A 23,103-nucleotide genomic window follows, 5' to 3' on the forward strand; every position below is an offset into this window, starting at 1 on the left:
GACGTTTACAGTTTTGAGGATGGATGCTGATTTTGGTCGAGAGGGACGTAAAAGCCCTATGTTGAGACCTTGTCTAGGCGAGCCCGCAGCCCCAATGTGAGTGTGGCTGTGCGTGGGCCGGTGAGGGAGGTTTGAGGCCAGGCATGCGTTTTGGGGCTGGCACCTTTGTCCTGGGAGCAGGGCCTCGACGTTTACAGTTTTGAGGATGGATGCTGATTTTGGTCGAGAGGGACGTAAAAGCCTATGTTGAGGCCTTGCTCGTCTAGGCGAGCCCGCAGCCCCAATGTGAGTGTGGCTGTGCGTGGGCCGGTGAGGGAGGTTTGAGGCCAGGCATGCGTTTTGGGGCTGGCACCTTTGTCCTGGGAGCAGGGCCTCGACGTTTACAGTTTTGAGGATGGATGCTGATTTTGGTCGAGAGGGACGTAAAAGCCCTATGTTGAGGCCTTGCTCGGCTAGGCGAGCCCGCAGCCCCAATGTGAGTGTGGCTGTGCGTGGGCCGGTGAGGGAGGTTTGAGGCCAGGCCTGCGTTTTGGGGCTGGCACCTTTGTCCTGGGAGCAGGGCCTCGACGTTTACAGTTTTGAGGATGGATGCTGATTTTGGTCGAGAGGGACGTAAAAGCCTATGTTGAGGCCTTGCTCGTCTAGGCGAGCCCGCAGCCCCAATGTGAGTGTGGCTGTGTGTGGGCCGGTGAGGGAGGTTTGAGGCCAGGCATGCGTTTTGGGGCTGGCACCTTTGTCCTGGGAGCAGGGCCTCGACGTTTACAGTTTTGAGGATGGATGCTGATTTTGGTCGAGAGGGACGTAAAAGCCCTATGTTGAGTCCTTGCTCTTCTAGGCGAGCCCGCAGCCCCAATGTGAGTGTGGCTGTGCGTGGGCCGGTGAGGGAGGTTTGAGGCCAGGCATGCGTTTTGGGGCTGGCACCTTTGTCCTGGGAGCAGGGCCTCGACGTTTACAGTTTTGAGGATGGATGCTGATTTTGGTCGAGAGGGACGTAAAAGCGCTATGTTGAGGCCTTGCTCGTCTAGGCGAGCCCGCAGCCCCAATGTGAGTGTGGCTGTGCGTGGGCCGGTGAGGGAGGTTTGAGGCCAGGCATGCGTTTTGGGGCTGGCACCTTTGTCCTGGGAGCAGGGCCTCGACGTTTACAGTTTTGAGGATGGATGCTGATTTTGGTCGAGAGGGACGTAAAAGCCCTATGTTGAGGCCTTGCTCGTCTAGGCGAGCCCGCAGCCCCAATGTGAGTGTGGCTGTGCGTGGGCCGGTGAGGGAGGTTTGAGGCCAGGCATGCGTTTTGGGGCTGGCACCTTTGTCCTGGGAGCAGGGCCTCGACGTTTACAGTTTTGAGGATGGATGCTGATTTTGGTCGAGAGGGACGTAAAAGCCCTATGTTGAGGCCTTGCTCGTCTAGGCGAGCCCGCAGCCCCAATGTGAGTGTGGCTGTGCGTGGGCCGGTGAGGGAGGTTTGAGGCCAGGCATGCGTTTTGGGGCTGGCACCTTTGTCCTGGGAGCAGGGCCTCGACGTTTACAGTTTTGAGGATGGATGCTGATTTTGGTCGAGAGGGACGTAAAAGCCTATGTTGAGGCCTTGCTCGTCTAGGCGAGCCCGCAGCCCCAATGTGAGTGTGGCTGTGCGTGGGCCGGTGAGGGAGGTTTGAGGCCAGGCATGCGTTTTGGGGCTGGCACCTTTGTCCTGGGAGCAGGGCCTCGACGTTTACAGTTTTGAGGATGGATGCTGATTTTGGTCGAGAGGGACGTAAAAGCCCTATGTTGAGGCCTTGCTCGTCTAGGCGAGCCCGCAGCCCCAATGTGAGTGTGGCTGTGCGTGGGCCGGTGAGGGAGGTTTGAGGCCAGGCATGCGTTTTGGGGCTGGCACCTTTGTCCTGGGAGCAGGGCCTCGACGTTTACAGTTTTGAGGATGGATGCTGATTTTGGTCGAGAGGGACGTAAAAGCCTATGTTGAGGCCTTGCTCGTCTAGGCGAGCCCGCAGCCCCAATGTGAGTGTGGCTGTGCGTGGGCCGGTGAGGGAGGTTTGAGGCCAGGCATGCGTTTTGGGGCTGGCACCTTTGTCCTGGGAGCAGGGCCTCGACGTTTACAGTTTTGAGGATGGATGCTGATTTTGGTCGAGAGGGACGTAAAAGCCCTATGTTGAGGCCTTGCTCGTCTAGGCGAGCCCGCAGCCCCAATGTGAGTGTGGCTGTGCGTGGGCCGGTGAGGGAGGTTTGAGGCCAGGCATGCGTTTTGGGGCTGGCACCTTTGTCCTGGGAGCAGGGCCTCGACGTTTACAGTTTTGAGGATGGATGCTGATTTTGGTCGAGAGGGACGTAAAAGCCCTATGTTGAGGCCTTGCTCGTCTAGGCGAGCCCGCAGCCCCAATGTGAGTGTGGCTGTGCGTGGGCCGGTGAGGGAGGTTTGAGGCCAGGCATGCGTTTTGGGGCTGGCACCTTTGTCCTGGGAGCAGGGCCTCGACGTTTACAGTTTTGAGGATGGATGCTGATTTTGGTCGAGAGGGACGTAAAAGCCCTATGTTGAGGCCTTGCTCGTCTAGGCGAGCCCGCAGCCCCAATGTGAGTGTGGCTGTGCGTGGGCCGGTGAGGGAGGTTTGAGGCCAGGCATGCGTTTTGGGGCTGGCACCTTTGTCCTGGGAGCAGGGCCTCGACGTTTACAGTTTTGAGGATGGATGCTGATTTTGGTCGAGAGGGACGTAAAAGCCTATGTTGAGGCCTTGCTCGTCTAGGCGAGCCCGCAGCCCCAATGTGAGTGTGGCTGTGCGTGGGCCGGTGAGGGAGGTTTGAGGCCAGGCATGCGTTTTGGGGCTGGCACCTTTGTCCTGGGAGCAGGGCCTCGACGTTTACAGTTTTGAGGATGGATGCTGATTTTGGTCGAGAGGGACGTAAAAGCCCTATGTTGAGGCCTTGCTCGTCTAGGCGAGCCCGCAGCCCCAATGTGAGTGTGGCTGTGCGTGGGCCGGTGAGGGAGGTTTGAGGCCAGGCATGCGTTTTGGGGCTGGCACCTTTGTCCTGGGAGCAGGGCCTCGACGTTTACAGTTTTGAGGATGGATGCTGATTTTGGTCGAGAGGGACGTAAAAGCCCTATGTTGAGGCCTTGCTCGGCTAGGCGAGCCCGCAGCCCCAATGTGAGTGTGGCTGTGCGTGGGCCGGTGAGGGAGGTTTGAGGCCAGGCATGCGTTTTGGGGCTGGCACCTTTGTCCTGGGAGCAGGGCCTCGACGTTTACAGTTTTGAGGATGGATGCTGATTTTGGTCGAGAGGGACGTAAAAGCCCTATGTTGAGGCCTTGCTCGTCTAGGCGAGACCGCAGCCCTAATGTGAGTGTGGCTGTGCGTGGGCCGGTGAGGGAGGTTTGAGGCCAGGCATGCGTTTTGGGGCTGGCACCTTTGTCCTGGGAGCAGGGCCTCGACGTTTACAGTTTTGAGGATGGATGCTGATTTTGGTCGAGAGGGACGTAAAAGCCCTATGTTGAGGCCTTGCTCGCCTAGGCGAGCCCTCAGCCCCAATGTGAGTGTGGCTGTGCGTGGGCCGGTGAGGGAGGTTTGAGGCCAGGCATGCGTTTTGGGGCTGGCACCTTTGTCCTGGGAGCAGGGCCTCGACGTTTACAGTTTTGAGGATGGATGCTGATTTTGGTCGAGAGGGACGTAAAAGCCCTATGTTGAGGCCTTGCTCGTCTAGGCGAGCCCGCAGCCCTAATGTGAGTGTGGCTGTGCGTGGGCCGGTGAGGGAGGTTTGAGGCCAGGCATGCGTTTTGGGTCTGGCACCTTTGTCCTGGGAGCAGGGCCTCGATGTTTACAGTTTTGAGGATGGATGCTGATTTTGGTCGAGAGGGACGTAAAAGCCCTATGTTGAGGCCTTGCTCGTCTAGGCGAGCCCGCAGCCCCAATGTGAGTGTGGCTGTGCGTGGGCCGGTGAGGGAGGTTTGAGGCCAGGCATGCGTTTTGGGGCTGGCACCTTTGTCCTGGGAGCAGGGCCTCGACGTTTACAGTTTTGAGGATGGATGCTGATTTTGGTCGAGAGGGACGTAAAAGCGCTATGTTGAGGCCTTGCTCGTCTAGGCGAGCCCGCAGCCCCAATGTGAGTGTGGCTGTGCGTGGGCCGGTGAGGGAGGTTTGAGGCCAGGCATGCGTTTTGGGGCTGGCACCTTTGTCCTGGGAGCAGGGCCTCGACGTTTACAGTTTTGAGGATGGATGCTGATATTGGTCGAGAGGGACGTAAAAGCCCTATGTTGAGGCCTTGCTCGTCTAGGCGAGCCCGCAGCCCTAATGTGAGTGTGGCTGTGCGTGGGCCGGTGAGGGAGGTTTGAGGCCAGGCATGCGTTTTGGGGCTGGCACCTTTGTCCTGGGAGCAGGGCCTCGACGTTTACAGTTTTGAGGATGGATGCTGATTTTGGTCGAGAGGGACGTAAAAGCCCTATGTTGAGGCCTTGCTCGTCTAGGCGAGCCCGCAGCCCCAATGTGAGTGTGGCTGTGCGTGGGCCGGTGAGGGAGGTTTGAGGCCAGGCATGCGTTTTGGGGCTGGCACCTTTGTCCTGGGAGCAGGGCCTCGACGTTTACAGTTTTGAGGATGGATGCTGATTTTGGTCGAGAGGGACGTAAAAGCCCTATGTTGAGGCCTTGCTCGTCTAGGCGAGCCCGCAGCCCCAATGTGAGTGTGGCTGTGCGTGGGCCGGTGAGGGAGGTTGGAGGCCAGGCATGCGTTTTGGGGCTGGCACCTTTGTCCTGGGAGCAGGGCCTCGACGTTTACAGTTTTGAGGATGGATGCTGATTTTGGTCGAGAGGGACGTAAAAGCCCTATGTTGAGGCCTTGCTCGTCTAGGCGAGCCCGCAGCCCCAATGTGAGTGTGGCTGTGCGTGGGCCGGTGAGGGAGGTTTGAGGCCAGGCATGCGTTTTGGGGCTGGCACCTTTGTCCTGGGAGCAGGGCCTCGACGTTTACAGTTTTGAGGATGGACGCTGATTTTGGTCGAGAGGGACGTAAAAGCCCTATGTTGAGGCCTTGCTCGTCTAGGCGAGCCCGCAGCCCCAATGTGAGTGTGGCTGTGCGTGGGCCGGTGAGGGAGGTTTGAGGCCAGGCATGCGTTTTGGGGCTGGCACCTTTGTCCTGAGAGCAGGGCCTCGACGTTTACAGTTTTGAGGATGGATGCTGATTTTGGTCGAGAGGGACCTAAAAGCCCTATGTTGAGGCCTTGCTCGTCTAGGCGAGCCCGCAGCCCCAATGTGAGTGTGGCTGTGCGTGGGCCGGTGAGGGAGGTTTGAGGCCAGGCATGCGTTTTGGGGCTGGCACCTTTGTCCTGGGAGCAGGGCCTCGACGTTTACAGTTTTGAGGATGGATGCTGATTTTGGTCGAGAGGGACGTAAAAGCCCTATGTTGAGGCCTTGCTCGTCTAGGCGAGCCCGCCGCCCCAATGTGAGTGTGGCTGTGCGTGGGCCGGTGAGGGAGGTTTGAGGCCAGGCATGCGTTTTGGGGCTGGCACCTTTGTCCTGGGAGCAGGGCCTCGACGTTTACAGTTTTGAGGATGGACGCTGATTTTGGTCGAGAGGGACGTAAAAGCCCTATGTTGAGGCCTTGCTCGTCTAGGCGAGCCCGCAGCCCCAATGTGAGTGTGGCTGTGCGTGGGCCGGTGAGGGAGGTTTGAGGCCAGGCATGCGTTTTGGGGCTGGCACCTTTGTCCTGGGAGCAGGGCCTCGACGTTTACAGTTTTGAGGATGGATGCTGATTTTGGTCGAGAGGGACCTAAAAGCCCTATGTTGAGGCCTTGCTCGTCTAGGCGAGCCCGCAGCCCCAATGTGAGTGTGGCTGTGCGTGGGCCGGTGAGGGAGGTTTGAGGCCAGGCATGCGTTTTGGGGCTGGCACCTTTGTCCTGGGAGCAGGGCCTCGACGTTTACAGTTTTGAGGATGGATGCTGATTTTGGTCGAGAGGGACGTAAAAGCCCTATGTTGAGGCCTTGCTCGTCTAGGCGAGCCCGCAGCCCCAATGTGAGTGTGGCTGTGCGTGGGCCGGTGAGGGAGGTTTGAGGCCAGGCATGCGTTTTGGGGCTGGCACCTTTGTCCTGGGAGCAGGGCCTCGACGTTTACAGTTTTGAGGATGGATGCTGATTTTGGTCGAGAGGGACGTAAAAGCCCTATGTTGAGGCCTTGCTCGTCTAGGCGAGCCCGCAGCCCCAGTGTGAGTGTGGCTGTGCGTGGGCCGGTGAGGGAGGTTTGAGGCCAGGCATGCGTTTTGGGGCTGGCACCTTTGTCCTGGGAGCAGGGCCTCGACGTTTACAGTTTTGAGGATGGATGCTGATTTTGGTCGAGAGGGACGTAAAAGCCCTATGTTGAGGCCTTGCTCGTCTAGGCGAGCCCGCAGCCCCAATGTGAGTGTGGCTGTGCGTGGGCCGGTGAGGGAGGTTGGAGGCCAGGCATGCGTTTTGGGGCTGGCACCTTTGTCCTGGGAGCAGGGCCTCGACGTTTACAGTTTTGAGGATGGATGCTGATTTTGGTCGAGAGGGACGTAAAAGCCCTATGTTGAGGCCTTGCTCGTCTAGGCGAGCCCGCAGCCCCAATGTGAGTGTGGCTGTGCGTGGGCCGGTGAGGGAGGTTTGAGGCCAGGCATGCGTTTTGGGGCTGGCACCTTTGTCCTGGGAGCAGGGCCTCGACGTTTACAGTTTTGAGGATGGATGCTGATTTTGGTCGAGAGGGACGTAAAAGCCCTATGTTGAGGCCTTGCTCGTCTAGGCGAGCCCGTAGCCCCAATGTGAGTGTGGCTGTGCGTGGGCCGGTGAGGGAGGTTGGAGGCCAGGCATGCGTTTTGGGGCTGGCACCTTTGTCCTGGGAGCAGGGCCTCGACGTTTACAGTTTTGAGGATGGATGCTGATTTTGGTCGAGAGGGACGTAAAAGCCCTATGTTGAGGCCTTGCTCGTCTAGGCGAGCCCGCAGCCCCAATGTGAGTGTGGCTGTGCGTGGGCCGGTGAGGGAGGTTTGAGGCCAGGCATGCGTTTTGGGGCTGACACCTTTGTCCTGGGAGCAGGGCCTCGACGTTTACAGTTTTGAGGATGGATGCTGATTTTGGTCGAGAGGGACGTAAAAGCCCTATGTTGAGGCCTTGCTCGCTAGGCGAGCCCGCAGCCCCAATGTGAGTGTGGCTGTGCGTGGGCCGGTGAGGGAGGTTTGAGGCCAGGCATGCGTTTTGGGGCTGGCACCTTTGTCCTGGGAGCAGGGCCTCGACGTTTACAGTTTTGAGGATGGATGCTGATTTTGGTCGAGAGGGACGTAAAAGCCCTATGTTGAGGCCTTGCTCGTCTAGGCGAGCCCGCAGCCCCAATGTGAGTGTGGCTGTGCGTGGGCCGGTGAGGGAGGTTTGAGGCCAGGCATGCGTTTTGGGGCTGGCACCTTTGTCCTGGGAGCAGGGCCTCGACGTTTACAGTTTTGAGGATGGATGCTGATTTTGGTCGAGAGGGACGTAAAAGCGCTATGTTGAGGCCTTGCTCGTCTAGGCGAGCCCGCAGCCCCAATGTGAGTGTGGCTGTGCGTGGGCCGGTGAGGGAGGTTTGAGGCCAGGCATGCGTTTTGGGGCTGGCACCTTTGTCCTGGGAGCAGGGCCTCGACGTTTACAGTTTTGAGGATGGATGCTGATTTTGGTCGAGAGGGACGTAAAAGCTTTATGTTGAGGCCTTGCTCGGTTAGGCGAGCCCGCAGCCCCAATGTGAGTGTGGCTGTGCGTGGGCCGGTGAGGGAGGTTTGAGGCCAGGCATGCGTTTTGGGGCTGGCACCTTTGTCCTGGGAGCAGGGCCTCGACGTTTACAGTTTTGAGGATGGATGCTGATTTTGGTCGAGAGGGACGTAAAAGCTTATGTTGAGGCCTTGCTCGTCTAGGCGAGCCCGCAGCCCCAATGTGAGTGTGGCTGTGCGTGGGCCGGTGAGGGAGGTTTGAGGCCAGGCATGCGTTTTGGGGCTGGCACCTTTGTCCTGGGAGCAGGGCCTCGACGTTTACAGTTTTGAGGATGGATGCTGATTTTGGTCGAGAGGGACGTAAAAGCCCTATGTTGAGGCCTTGCTCGGCTAGGCGAGCCCGCAGCCCCAGTGTGAGTGTGGCTGTGCGTGGGCCGGTGAGGGAGGTTTGAGGCCAGGCATGCGTTTTGGGGCTGGCACCTTTGTCCTGGGAGCAGGGCCTCGACGTTTACAGTTTTGAGGATGGATGCTGATTTTGGTCGAGAGGGACGTAAAAGCCTATGTTGAGGCCTTGCTCGTCTAGGCGAGCCCGCAGCCCCAATGTGAGTGTGGCTGTGCGTGGGCCGGTGAGGGAGGTTTGAGGCCAGGCATGCGTTTTGGGGCTGGCACCTTTGTCCTGGGAGCAGGGCCTCGACGTTTACAGTTTTGAGGATGGATGCTGATTTTGGTCGAGAGGGACGTAAAAGCCCTATGTTGAGGCCTTGCTCGTCTAGGCGAGCCCGCAGCCCCAATGTGAGTGTGGCTGTGCGTGGGCCGGTGAGGGAGGTTTGAGGCCAGGCATGCGTTTTGGGGCTGGCACCTTTGTCCTGGGAGCAGGGCCTCGACGTTTACAGTTTTGAGGATGGACGCTGATTTTGGTCGAGAGGGACGTAGAACCCTATGTTGAGTCCTTGCTCGGCTAGGCGAGCCCGCAGCCCCAATGTGAGTGTGGCTGTGCGTGGGCCGGTGAGGGAGGTTTGAGGCCAGGCATGCGTTTTGGGGCTGGCACCTTTGTCCTGGGAGCAGGGCCTCGACGTTTACAGTTTTGAGGATGGATGCTGATTTTGGTCGAGAGGGACGTAAAAACCATATGTTGAGTCCTTGCTCGTCTAGGCGAGCCCGCAGCCCCAATGTGAGTGTGGCTGTGCGTGGGCCGGTGAGGGAGGTTTGAGGCCAGGCATGCGTTTTGGGGCTGGCACCTTTGTCCTGGGAGCAGGGCCTCGACGTTTACAGTTTTGAGGATGGACGCTGATTTTGGTCGAGAGGGACGTAAAAGCCCTATGTTGAGGCCTTGCTCGTCTAGGCGAGCCCGCAGCCCCAATGTGAGTGTGGCTGTGCGTGGGCCGGTGAGGGAGGTTTGAGGCCAGGCATGCGTTTTGGGGCTGGCACCTTTGTCCTGGGAGCAGGGCCTCGACGTTTACAGTTTTGAGGATGGATGCTGATTTTGGTCGAGAGGGACGTAAAACCCTATGTTGAGGCCTTGCTCGGCTAGGCGAGCCCGCAGCCCCAATGTGAGTGTGGCTGTGCGTGGGCCGGTGAGGGAGGTTTGAGGCCAGGCATGCGTTTTGGGGCTGGCACCTTTGTCCTGGGAGCAGGGCCTCGACGTTTACAGTTTTGAGGATGGATGCTGATTTTGGTCGAGAGGGACGTAAAAGCCCTATGTTGAGGCCTTGCTCGTCTAGGCGAGCCCGCAGCCCCAATGTGAGTGTGGCTGTGCGTGGGCCGGTGAGGGAGGTTTGAGGCCAGGCATGCGTTTTGGGGCTGGCACCTTTGTCCTGGGAGCAGGGCCTCGACGTTTACAGTTTTGAGGATGGACGCTGATTTTGGTCGAGAGGGACGTAGAACCCTATGTTGAGGCCTTGCTCGTCTAGGCGAGCCCGCAGCCCCAATGTGAGTGTGGCTGTGCGTGGGCCGGTGAGGGAGGTTTGAGGCCAGGCATGCGTTTTGGGGCTGGCACCTTTGTCCTGGGAGCAGGGCCTCGACGTTTACAGTTTTGAGGATGGATGCTGATTTTGGTCGAGAGGGACCTAAATGCCCTATGTTAAGGCCTTGCTCGTCTAGGCGAGCCCGCAGCCCCAATGTGAGTGTGGCTGTGCGTGGGCCGGTGAGGGAGGTTTGAGGCCAGGCATGCGTTTTGGGGCTGGCACCTTTGTCCTGGGAGCAGGGCCTCGACGTTTACAGTTTTGAGGATGGATGCTGATTTTGGTCGAGAGGGACCTAAAAGCCCTATGTTGAGGCCTTGCTCGTCTAGGCGAGCCCGCAGCCCCAATGTGAGTGTGGCTGTGCGTGGGCCGGTGAGGGAGGTTTGAGGCCAGGCATGCGTTTTGGGGCTGGCACCTTTGTCCTGGGAGCAGGGCCTCGACGTTTACAGTTTTGAGGATGGATGCTGATTTTGGTCGAGAGGGACGTAAAAGCCCTATGTTGAGGCCTTGCTCGTCTAGGCGAGCCCGCAGCCCCAATGTGAGTGTGGCTGTGCGTGGGCCGGTGAGGGAGGTTTGAGGCCAGGCATGCGTTTTGGGGCTGGCACCTTTGTCCTGGGAGCAGGGCCTCGACGTTTACAGTTTTGAGGATGGACGCTGATTTTGGTCGAGAGGGACGTAAAAGCGCTATGTTGAGGCCTTGCTCGGCTAGGCGAGCCCGCAGCCCCAATGTGAGTGTGGCTGTGCGTGGGCCGGTGAGGGAGGTTTGAGGCCAGGCATGCGTTTTGGGGCTGGCACCTTTGTCCTGGGAGCAGGGCCTCGACGTTTACAGTTTTGAGGATGGATGCTGATTTTGGTCGAGAGGGACGTAAAAGCCCTATGTTGAGGCCTTGCTCGGCTAGGCGAGCCCGCAGCCCCAATGTGAGTGTGGCTGTGCGTGGGCCGGAGGGAGGTTTGAGGCCAGGCATGCGTTTTGGGGCTGGCACCTTTGTCCTGGGAGCAGGGCCTCGACGTTTACAGTTTTGAGGATGGATGCTGATTTTGGTCGAGAGGGACGTAAAAGCCCTATGTTGAGGCCTTGCTCGTCTAGGCGAGCCCGCAGCCCCAATGTGAGTGTGGCTGTGCGTGGGCCGGTGAGGGAGGTTTGAGGCCAGGCATGCGTTTTGGGGCTGGCACCTTTGTCCTGGGAGCAGGGCCTCGACGTTTACAGTTTTGAGGATGGATGCTGATTTTGGTCGAGAGGGACGTAAGACTATATGTTGAGGCCTTGCTCGGCTAGGCGAGCCCGCAGCCCCAATGTGAGTGTGGCTGTGCGTGGGCCGGTGAGGGAGGTTTGAGGCCAGGCATGCGTTTTGGGGCTGGCACCTTTGTCCTGGGAGCAGGGCCTCGACGTTTACAGTTTTGAGGATGGATGCTGATTTTGGTCGAGAGGGACGTAAAAGCCCTATGTTGAGGCCTTGCTCGTCTAGGCGAGCCCGCAGCCCCAATGTGAGTGTGGCTGTGCGTGGGCCGGTGAGGGAGGTTGGAGGCCAGGCATGCGTTTTGGGGCTGGCACCTTTGTCCTGGGAGCAGGGCCTCGATGTTTACAGTTTTGAGGATGGATGCTGATTTTGGTCGAGAGCGTTCTAACACTTTATGTTGAGTCCTTGCATGGTTAGCCGAGCCCTCAGCCCCAGTGTGAGTGTGGCTGTGCGTGGGCCGGCGATGGAGGTTTGAGGGCAGGCATGTGTTTTGGGGCTGGAACCTTTGTCCTGGGAGCAGGGCCTCGATGTTTACAGTTTTGAGGATGGACACTGATTTTGGTCGAGAGTGACATAAAAGCATTATGTTGAGGCCTTGCTCGTCTAGGCGAGCCCGTAGCCCCAATGTGAGTGTGGCTGTGCGTGGGCCGGTGAGGGAGGTTTGAGGCCAGGCATGCGTTTTGGGGCTGGCACCTTTGTCCTGGGAGCAGGGCCTCGACGTTTACAGTTTTGAGGATGGACGCTGATTTTGGTCAAGAGGGACGTAAAAGCCCTATGTTGAGGCCTTGCTCGGCTAGGCGAGCCCGCAGCCCCAATGTGAGTGTGGCTGTGCGTGGGCCGGTGAGGGAGGTTTGAGGCCAGGCATGCGTTTTGGGGCTGGCACCTTTGTCCTGGGAGCAGGGCCTCGACGTTTACAGTTTTGAGGATGGACGCTGATTTTGGTCAAGAGGGACCTAAAAGCCCTATGTTGAGGCCATGCACAGCTAAACGAGCCCGCAGCCCCAATGTGAGTGTGGCTGTGTGTGGGCCGGTGAGGGAGGTTTGAAGGCACGCATGCGTTTTGGGGCTGGCACCTTTGTCCTGGGAGCAGGGCCTCGACGTTTACAGTTTTGAGGATGGATGCTGATTTTGGTTGAGAGGGTCCTAAGACTCTATGTTGAGCCCTTACTCAGCTTGGCGAGCCCGCAGCCCCAATGTGAGTGTGGCTGTGTGTGGGCCGGTGAGGGAGGTTTGAGGGCAGGCATGCGTTTTGGGGCTGGCACCTTTGTCCTGGGAGCAGGGCCTCGACGTTTACAGTTTTGAGGATGGACACTGATTTTGGTCGAGAGGGATCTAACACTATATGTTGAGCCCTTGCATGGTTAGCTTAGGGTTAGGGTTAGGGTTAGGGTTGTATAGCCACAAAGCCTACAGGCCAGAAGACCTGGGCCTGAAAAGGCATGCAAGGGGAACACGGCACAGCAGCAACACAGCTTCTACCTGCCATTCAAATCTGGGAATAGCCATGGTGTTGGAGACCTCAGCCAGAACCCTACGGTGGCATTAAGGAAGGTTAGGGTTAGGGTTCAGATAGCCACAAAGCCTAGAGTTCCAGGGACCTTGGGGCTGGAAAAGGCATGCAAGGGGAACACGGCACTGCACAACAACAAGCTTCCGACACACCTTTCTAATCCGGGATACCCATGGGGCTGGGGACATCAGCCTGACTCCAAAGCTGACATTCGGCTTAGGGTTAGGGTTAGGGTTAGGGTTGAGATAGCCACAAAGCCTACAGGTCCAGAAGCCGTGGGGCTGGAAAAGGCATGCCAAGGGGAACACGACAGAGCACAAACACAGCTTCCTACATGCCATTCAAATCTGGGAATAGCCATGGTGCTGGAGACCTCAGCCAGAACCCCACGGTGCCATTGTGGAAGGTTAGGGTTAGGGTTAGGGTTAGGGTTAGGGTTAGCATTCAGAGAGCCACAAAGCCTACAGGTCCCGAAGCGTAAAAGCGCTATTTTGAGGCCTTGCTTGGCTAGCCGAGCCCGCAGCCCCAATGTGAGTGTGGCTGTGCGTGGGCCGGTGAGGGAGGTTTGAGGCCAGGCATGCGTTTTGGGGCTGGCACCTTTGTCCTGGGAGCAGGGCCTCGACGTTTACAGTTTTGAGGATGGAGGCTGATTTTGGTCGAGAGGGACGTAACGCGCTGTGTTGAGGCCTTGCTCAGCTATGCGAGCCCGCATCCCCAGTGTGAGTGGGGCTATGCGAGGGCCGCTGAGGGAGGTTTGAGGCCAGTCAGCCCTTTTGAGTGCCTTTGCCGGATTTCCCACTAGCATGTGTCTCAGGCCCGGCCTGCTGCCTGAGCCAGGAAGGCGCGGCGCCCCCTGCAGTCCTCCGCCAGATCAGCTCCCGATCCCAGCTCAGGCAGCGGCAGCAGTGCCGGTCAGCTCTGGGCTTTTAGTCACAGGCTGGGGGAGGCTCTAGGCGATGGCTGAGCACCGCGCCTGCTCTCCCCAGCACCCCTGGTGCTGGCACTTCCATGGGCCTCCTGCCCCCAGGGACTGAAGGCTTTCCCCTCTCCCGTGTGGTAGGGAGTCTGTGTCCCGGGGGCTGAAGGCTTTCCCTCGGGTTGAGTGGGCCCAGTGCTCTGCAGGCATGAAGGCTTCCCCATGTACCCCACAGGGATCCGGGGGCTCTGCTCTGTGGTTGTGCGGGGCCTGTTGTACACTGGGGCTGAGGGGGAGGTGGAAGTGGAAGGCCTGGAACTCCCAGGCCTGATCCCCATGGGCTGAGGGCTCAGCTGGCCTGCTGAGTGGTAGGAAGGTCCATAAGTATTGGGAGAAAGTGGAATTAGACACCTCTGCTGAGAAATTGCTTGATAGATGATTGGGTTGTCCTTTGTTGCATTATGTCATTTGTGTCAGTGTCAGTTTAAGACAATTTGGCCCAGCGCTGTTGCCGCCCTTGACTTACTCTGTTGGAGCTGATGACGTGTTCGCTTAAAACATGGTGTTCCTACCAGTATTTCCTAAAATTTCAGCAACCATTCAAAACACAGAAAACAGGTGCTACTTCACATTCATATCCTCATTGAACTTATTGGGCAGACAGAGTGCTGCTCTTTTTCTTTCCCTTTAATGCCATATTCTTTCTGCTGCTACGCCAGGATCATTGATTTAATGTGTATCTGTTAGCTATGTTTCAGACACACTAACTTGCGGTTTCTCTTTCTGTAGCAATTGTTTGTTTCGGGCCCTCAGTGACCAGCTTGAGGGCACTTGCAGAACCACCTCAGACATCACCAGGAAATGGTGGATTACATGATAAAGCAGCAGGAGGATTTTGAGCCTTTTGTGGAGGATGATGTGCTCTTTGAGAAGCACGGTATGGTCTCCATAGGACACCAATGGAAGGGGTTATTGTGTAATGTGATTACATCTCATTTGAGCACCTTCTTACTAAACATTGCCTCATCCCAGAGCTATGGTAGGGCTCCTCTCTGGTTTTTAGAAACTGAGTTTACATTTCTGTCTGTTACGTTTCTGTGCAAAGATGAGCTATTAAACTTGCATTAAATTTGTTTTGGAAATTGTTAAATTTAGGAGAAACTTGGAGAAGAAAAGAGAGGCAAAAAAAAAGTAAAAATTTGGTGTTTTCAAAGGAACTTAGAAAAATTGTCTAGCTCTCTGCGAATACTGGTGTTGTTGAGTGGCTGATTTCTTTGGGTTTCTTTTTTTTTCTCCTTGACCCTTGATATTTGTAGTGGTAACCCAGGGAAGACCCGAAGCAGAGACCAATACAGCCTTTGTTCTAACAGCTTCGAGGATGTGCCGTGCAGGTGACACATGAAAGCAGTTTGGTCAATTAGTATGTGGCACTCTTCCTTCTGAGCTAACACAGAGCTGATGGCCTTGCATAATCTATGGATGTACTGGTTTTTCTAGAGGTTTCTGTGGTCCTTTAAGATACATTAACTTCTGTTGCTGCCACATTCTTGCCTCAGCAGTTAATCTTTCACAGTTGGGATTTCCTTTCCAGAATTTCTTGGGCTTGTGTTGAAATTTTGTTACTCACTATCCCTCCAGTGCTTTTGGAAGTGTCAGAAACTGGGTTTCCAACTCTCCTGAATTTTTTTTTTTCCTTTAGTTACCAATTTGGCAAAGCCTGGTACCTTTACTGGCAACGATGCTATTGTGGCCTTTGCAAGGAACAATCAAATGAATGTGGTTATTTATCAGCTTAATGCTCCACTGTGGCAGGTGAGAAACAAAACTTCTATATTTTGGCCTAATTTTTAGCTAATGTGTACAAGTAGTGTTGAAACTTCCTGATTTATTAAAAGATAGCAGTTGGTAGCTGTAGTTAGCTGGCCATGGTGTAGAGCTGTGCTTGCTTTTTCAGCCTGGAAGGAAAACACTCCAGATTTCAGCTAGGAGGAGAGGGAATGAAAGAAAACAATGAATGCATGAAAGATAAGTATGTGGAGACAGAGCAGCATGTTTTAGTTTGGTTTTAAGCTGCTAGCTTCACTGATATGTTTCTCTCTCCTGAAGATCATGCTATGTACGAGGTGACTTTTCTGATAGGAATTTGAGCCAGGCTTAAGGAAACCTGTACGATAAGGTTCAGGAATATGGGATTGAAGGTATAGCAGGGCAGTCCCTGCAGTGTGTTGGAACGAAGCTCCATCAATTCTGTGTGGGGTTTGGAATGAGGAGGTTTCTGGCAGTTGGAGAAATGAGGTTCTGGACTGGGCAGAAGAGGGGAAGGAGTTTTAAAACTTTAAGGCGGTGTTTGATCAGCTTCTGGAGACGACTGTGTGTATGGTTTCCTCTGACAGTGGGGCACTGGAACAAGTAATCTATCAGGTTCCTCCGGCTCTTTTTGTTTGTTTGTTTGTTGTTGGTTTTCTGTGGCAAGTCCACAACGGAATGGGTTCACGCTCGATCTCTGCCCATTCGTTGAGCAAGTGAGAACCTGTTTTCAAGTCAGGATTGTTTCTGGCCCAGATTTACAGACAGAACCAATGAAGCATATAGATAAAACAGGGCAATAAATGTAAAAGAGCAAATGAAAGCTGTCAGTAGTGCCTTAAATACATTTGAAACAGTGTCAGGTGGATTCCTGGACCCAAACAAGTTTAAACTCTTATTATTGCAGCCATGGGCAGTAAGAAAGCTAAGCTACATATTTCAAAAAACCCCACAAACGTACCTGACAACCACACAAATGGTGGGAACACTCAACTGCTTGACCTGTGAGAGTGTACAGAGGTAATGACCCTGCAGGAGAGTTCATGGGGGTGCTGTTCATGTTTTGTTACTGTTTTGAACTGGATGCTCACCTCAGTGTACTTAACTCTTATCGATATTTTGTATATCCTCTTGAAAACCTTAAACTCTTTTTTCCTCATTCATTGACCTTTCCAGGGTTGTAAATACGGAGTTTGTGATGAGGTTCTGTTTTGCCTGAGTGCAGCTGTGTTAGTGAAAGGTTGTCTTAGGCTCTTGAGTAGCGCAAGTAGAGCAAGATGTTAATAGTTGTAACATAAGGAGTCTCCTACATGCACAGAGGATACATCGGGGCGTCAGATAATGTCGGGGATCACAGCATGGTGACAATGTGAGCAAGTCGCTGGACTTGACTAACCCAGGACACAATTTTTCTTAATTTTCTATACATCTACATATTTTTCCCCCACTTCTCTCTCTGCTTTGGAGCCCCAGCAAAATTTTATATTAGATTCCAAAAAGAGCACTTCCAGAGAGGCAGATCAGCAAGATGCTTAAAGCAGATGGTGTGAATACCTCCTTTAGTCCCAACGCTAAAGCAGATGGTGAGTTATCCTTTAATTTTAAGAGAACCATTTGTATACACTGCAGCTAGCTGGAAAAATGTGAGTAGAAGTGTTCAGGACCTCCAGCTGTTTCTCAAACTCTGGCCTAATTGAAAGCTCTTTGGAGGTGGGCATCTCTGCATGGACTTTTTAGGGCTTTAAACACCCTTTTCCTTTTTTGGTAGTGACCATAAATGTAGAGCTTGGAGCATTGAGCTCAGATGTACAGCTTATTTTATTGGCTTTCTGGATAACTGCTTACCATTTTGCAGTGGTTTTGCCTTTTTTTATCTGCATCTATCTTTTACTTACAGTTCCAGTGTATTGCAAAAAAAAGGCTTCAATACTGAGAGCTAAATTGGGTAATTTTCAGAATAATCTTTCAAGAGCTTTGGGATTCGTTAAGTACCTATTTAAAAGGCTCTGGCAGAGGAGAAATGTTGAAAATAAATCTTACTGAGTTCCAATATGTTGAATAACTTAATAGGATAAAAGGCAGGAGTTAAGTATAACCAAGTGTTGAGTTGGAACTTAAAGGTGAACAAGTGTAAAATAGATGAATGGAGAGTATCTGTTGTGAAATCTGAAGTCATTAGTGCAACACAAACCGCAGGCATGGTTGAAAGGTGACTTGGTGTATATTCTGTAAGGTGGATAAGCTGATTCAAAGACGTAAAAGGATTGGGAAATTCTGGAGCCCTAAAGCAAGCATTTCTTGTCGTTTGCTTACTGATGACTTCTCCAGGAAAGCTGTCAGATCTTTGAACTCTGGCTTGACAGGTAAGCAAAGGAGATCTGCAAATGCAGTGTAATTTTCTGCATTCCTTGCAAGAGTTGGAATGCTATGTAGCTTTTAGCTAAGAGTTTGAGACACTGATGATTAGAGTAGGAATTATTCTTGCATCAGTACAGATAATGCTCAGGGCAGGAATTTTCTACAGAAGCTGCTGTACTTGGTGCTGATAAAGCAAAGGAGCATTTGATTGTTAACAGTGCTCCTGAATGGAGTTAATACATTTTCATGGATTGGCTTTATTTCTATTAGTCTTTCTTTTAAAAACAAAATATATCCGTTTGAAATGCTAACTGTTAAAACAGCATCTTGTCCCAGCTGCAGAACAAAACTTATTCTGGATGACTGTTTCCACTGTGGCCATAACTTGAACGGATTCTTTTTTTCTCCTGTTTGAGGGGCAAAAGACATTGCACACTAAATGGGAGCTGTCACTGAAATTGCTTCTGAGAAGATGATCAGCAAACTAATAGCTTCTGTGTAGTGTGGAAAATAGTGTTGAGCTTTCCACTGAAATATTTCGTACTAGATTTCTTTTGTTATGACGTAACCAACCCAACATTGTGTTCTGGTTTTCAAACATTATCCTTGAGACAGAAGCTCTGTTGTTACTGTAGGCACATCTGGATTATTAGATGAACTCTTCCTGTTAAAGATTCTTCAGTAGCTGTGTGCTTTGCTTCTGATCATGGTGTTTATCATCGCTTCAAAAAAATAACATGATGCTAAAGTTGAGTCCAAATCCTCATTTGTAATTTATTTGTTTCACTTAGATTCAGGGCACGGTCAAAAACAATGTGAGGGAACTGCATATTGCATATCATTATGGAGAGCACTACAACAGTGTGAGGAGAATCAATGACGATTCTGAGGCTCCAGCATATCTTCAGATGGAGGTCAGTTATGATAGGATGACCCGAGTCAGCTGTGGGTGATAAATAAAATAAAGCAAATGAGAAAGGAAACCAACCGGTAACATTCATTTGCATTGAGATTGAGAAAAGAGTCTAGTCCCTGTGTCGTGCTGGGGATGGAAAAGCCCCCAAGGTCATTGTAACTAGTGCTGCCTACTCTCTTGAGACAAGCTGTGAAGTCTTTAAATTACTGGGCTGAAAATCAATCCCGAATCTGATGCTGTGATGAGGGCTGTAGATGTCTTGAAGCAGCCACATCTAAATTACATACTTGTGCACCTCGAATGCAACAACAAAGGGAAGGGAGAAAAGAGATGGAAATGCAGCAGCTGGATATAGTAGTCCCCTTCATATCTCGCTTTTTCCTGTTAAGGAGTAAGCTGTGCTGTCCTTGAGGTCCTCTGCACACAACTGTATAATGGGTGGTATTGTAAAAAAAAAGCAATACTTCATTTCAAAAGCCAGTGATTGTTGGTATGCATGATCTCATACTGTGTGAGTTTGCTCAGTAGTGTATGAGTCGTGGGAAGCGGTGTCAGTGATGATGGAGTTACATGATTTCCAAGATGCTTTGACACAGGATGTTTCTGAGAAAAGTGTGCCATGATAAATTTATTATGATGTCAGATTTTTTTTTTTTACTGCATATGATGAAATTGCTGCATGTGCTTGTAGGATCTGCAGGGCTTTGCTTTTCTTGCAGATGCTTTGCAAAAATGATTTGAATAAGGAGAAGTGAAGCCACAGAAGAGTGACTCTGAAGATGAGATTGAAGTTGAAATGGAAGATGCTATCCAAAAAGCGTGTAATGCGACTGGATGTTCAGTAAGTATTGAGTAGCCTTTTTATGCTTAATGTTCAAACCTTCTTGATATGTGACAGTAGGCTTGGGAAAAATTCTAAAAAGCATTCATCTCGGACAATTTCAGTACCACAGCCACAAATCAGGATGGTTTTCATCCTAGACTCAACCCTTAAATGCAGATGAAATACATACTCTGTGTGGATACCTAATAATTTTGGAAGGTTTGTCTTGCAATCTCTTAGAAACAATAAATTGTGTAAAATTTGAAATCCTTTGAGGACAGCTGTAGTTGAAGATCTCAAATGACTAGATACTCTGTGAGTCTTCGCTGGTGTCACTGGATAGCCTGCAAGTTTCTTGCAGATTGCTGCTTGCACTGTGCAAGTGCATAGAACAGAAAGGGTCAGGAGTGAAACAGCATATTCCTTTTTCCTTATATGTTCAGGATTTTAACGCTTTCTCCCCCTCACCTTTTTCAGAAATGGAATACAGGCTAACTGAAAGGTGATAAAAGCAGCCAGAAACCCCCTCTCAGTGGTGCAGATGGTTGTTAAGTGAATGTATGTCAGTGCTTTAAACTCTTCAGTGTTATCTTTCTCTTCTTGTGGACAGGACATCGATTTAGTAAGACAGATTCTGGAAGTGGAAGACTACAATATAGAATCTGCAATATTTGCCATCTTTCAAGTGAAAGAAGTGGAAAGAATCAGTAAGTACCTGGAGTTTGTCACCTGGTGCTTCAGAAGAGTGCTGTCTGACCTTAGTGTTCACTGTAATCAGCAATTCAGGAAGCTTGCTGTTGGCTGTGCTGCTGCCTCAGCCTTTCTGTGCTCAGGAAGGTTAATTAGTGAGGGCAGATTCAATCCAGCTTCTGAAAAAAAAACCACTCTTTTCCAGAAAGTCGGGAAGAAGGAAATAACTGACTCTGAGACAGCTTCAGGGTAGAGTGTGTCTGAGAAAAACCTCTGGTTTTGGTAGGTGCTGAGGAGCAGCGTGATCCCCAGAGCAAGGATCAGAAATTGTGTAGCAGAACTCTGCAGGAAGAAAATGAAACTGGTTCAAGAATCTTTGGAAATGGAGCTTGCAGCAGAATGAAATAGAAAACAACAAAGGGCAGGCTAGATCCAATGAAGAGAATCGAGCTAGCAGAAACACAAAGGTATGTGAAGGGTGGTTTGGCAGTGATTTACACATCCTTTAATGATTACGGGAATGCTTAGGATTGCTTAATCAGCAACTATCATCTTCTTTGAATTAAAAGGAGCTTCCGCTTACTGGATTTTGTTGCTGCTACAGCTGTGACTTGTCAGATACAAATATTTAATAGTGACGTGTGTCACTCTGCCCAAAATGGCACAAAATAAAGTCCGGATATGTAGTTTGGAATAGGCATTCTTTGGCAGCTGCTTTGATAGCGGCTTGTCTCCTTTCCAGTGTATTATTTTCCCTGACTGAAGAGAAAATGTGTGTTTTCAACTTTGTATTTTCATCCTTCCCTTTCAGGCATCTAAAAAACAAAAGAAGGAACAGCAGCGGCTAGAGAAGAAGAAGCGGCAGGAAGACAGACACTGACAAAAGGTCTTGGCCAACAAGAGTAACTGTGCAGATAACAGCAGGAGAGAAACAGACTCAAACAACCACATCACCTTGGTGAAGGCCATGGCAGCTCTAAACATATGACTGAACGTGTTCTCAGTGCTCTGGTGAGAAAAGCAAATAAAACTGATGAAGACAAAACTCCCGTAAAGTAAATTTCCAAGTACCAAGTGTTATCTTAAAATCCGTTTCTGCGGAGACCTCTAAGCACCCGTGAACTTCCTGTTTCTTCGGTTGGTGAGCGAACAATTATTCAATAATTCTGCATCCATCGACCTGTGTGTGAGAAGAGTTGTTTGAACTTAACAAAAAGTAGAGACTTGGGTTTATAGTTTTGGAATTAGATGAAGGCAAGAACCTTCTCTTCACATTGCAGTGTCAGAGTTGCTTTGACATCTCGTGATGTGCTTAGATTTATTTTTTTTTATATAACAACTTTTTATTTGGTTATGCTTGGAGGAGCTTTATTTTACCTTACTGTCAGGGAAAGCTTAACAGTTCTCAACTCAGAACATGGGTGGGTTTTTTATATTTAAATTTAAATAAGGAAACAGAATCCCAAATCCTTTCCAAAGCTAAGTGTGTCAGCCAACACTGTATCAAACGTGAGATTCCTCTTCTTTTTCTCTTCCCCCCCCCCCCCCATGCAAGAATGCAGTGATAAGCTTTAATTTAACTAGAACTGCTTATGTTGTTGCACTGGGCTGTTTCAGAAGTGATTAATACATCAAGGGAGAATGGGATTACTGCATCCACGCTTGCTTAAGTTTGAGATCAGCTTGTTTGCTAGCTGTTGAGGGCTTTTGAGTTAAAAAAATAACAATAATAATACCAGTGGACTCCTGAGACTGCAGAGCTGATTCATTCGATCTGCTAAGTATAATGAGGTAGTAAAATGTGACATGAGCAGGCATGAGACTTCTGTTGAGTGTTGTTACTTGGACATCTGGAATCTCCACTCCTTTGCCATACTCTGGAGCTTTTGGGCTACTCCAGAGCTTTAGTACAAGCCAGGAACTTGATAGTTGTGAGTCTCCAAATGAAATTGGTGTAGCCAAAGGATCAAGAGTTCTGGAAACAAGCTTCCAAGTAGCAGTGATCACTGGAACCCTGCCTACTTCGCGCTTCATAAATCAAGCTTTTTCCAGGGTAGGATTTTTTTTCGTCTTAAATTCCTCTCGGTAAGGTCACCAAGTACCGCAGAACGCACAGCTTGAATCCTGCGATACTTTCCACTGTAGGACTGGGAATCTGAGCTGAAGTGTAAGGACTGTGGGACTTGGCCCTCAATTGATGGCTTGCAGCATTTCAGCTTCACTCAGGTTTTTGGACTTATATCAAGGACTAAGCTTGAAGAAAGCACACACACACTTACACACACAATAGGTAACAGGAGACACCTTATCAGCCAGGGCAGGACGAAATAGATTTTTTGAAAGTAAGGAAAACTGCTTTTGAAAGAATTCGATGTGTTCTTTGAAGTTTCCAAATCAGCACAGAAATATAAATGCCTTTTTTGACTGAACTGCCAAGATCTGAGCTAGTACTTCTTTGTGTGTTCTGCTACTGTGCATCAAGAGCATTTGAAGACTAAAAAAAAAAAGGAGCTGTACTGTAAGTATTGGTGGTGTAGGAAAACAGGCTTTAATGCTGTGAAGAAGTTACTTTGGTTCCTGTAATGAGCTTGATGAAAATAAAAAGTAATACCAAGCAGTTCCTAATACTTTATGGTGGGACATAGTGTCTGGTGAGTGAGGCGGCATGTTAAGTGCCAGTGGTAGGCATGAGTAACTGCTCAGAGGGAAGTCTGAGGAGTATATTGTAGGTAGGAAGAGCACAGATGAGCCTTGAATTCACAGTATTGTTCTTAACGTGAAAAATTACTTTGGCAAAATCCGTTTTATGCCAAAATGGGTGGGTTCTGCAAGGTTAAAAAGATGGGAAGAATTTGCAGTTGTATGCTACGAATAAGATGATTGATCTGAATGAATTGCTTTTTGTTTTTTCTGAGGCAGAGCAGATGAGAGGGTTGTTGTTGTTTGAAGCCTGGGGAGCTGTGGAGGGAGTTGTCCTGTATCCAGCTGAGCTGCTCCTGTAGGCGTGAAGGGACCTGCAAAACCTCACCTCATCCGTGTCCAGGATAAACGGGCAGGCCTGCAACACTGGCACATCTGAAATAGCAGAGAGGCGCTGGCATTCAGCTCATAGTCTCTGATACCTGTAACCAAATATGTGGCTGAAAATGCTTTCATTTCTAAGTGTAATTGATTAAAACATTCTTTATGTGCTGGGCTCATAAGTCTTGTTAGACCAGTCAAACTCTTT

General features: G+C 51.4%; 1 protein-coding gene across 1 annotated transcript; it reads left to right on the plus strand.

Annotated features, from left to right (window-relative positions):
- Positions 1-13,063: 13,063 nt before the first annotated feature.
- On the plus strand, positions 13,064-21,216 carry OTUD3 (OTU deubiquitinase 3). The gene is given in 12 exon segments (XM_054811712.1): positions 13,064-13,084; positions 13,168-13,334; positions 14,071-14,102; positions 14,105-14,218; positions 14,981-15,093; positions 18,237-18,359; positions 19,081-19,105; positions 19,108-19,202; positions 19,795-19,891; positions 20,161-20,256; positions 20,259-20,341; positions 20,686-21,216. Coding segments are annotated over 12 exon segments (1,143 nt in total). The 3' UTR covers positions 20,863-21,216.
- The last annotated feature ends 1,887 nt before the right edge of the window (positions 21,217-23,103 follow it).

Source organism: Grus americana, unplaced genomic scaffold (assembly GCF_028858705.1).
Source record: "Grus americana isolate bGruAme1 unplaced genomic scaffold, bGruAme1.mat H_79, whole genome shotgun sequence".
Classification (NCBI taxonomy): Eukaryota; Metazoa; Chordata; class Aves; order Gruiformes; family Gruidae; genus Grus; species Grus americana.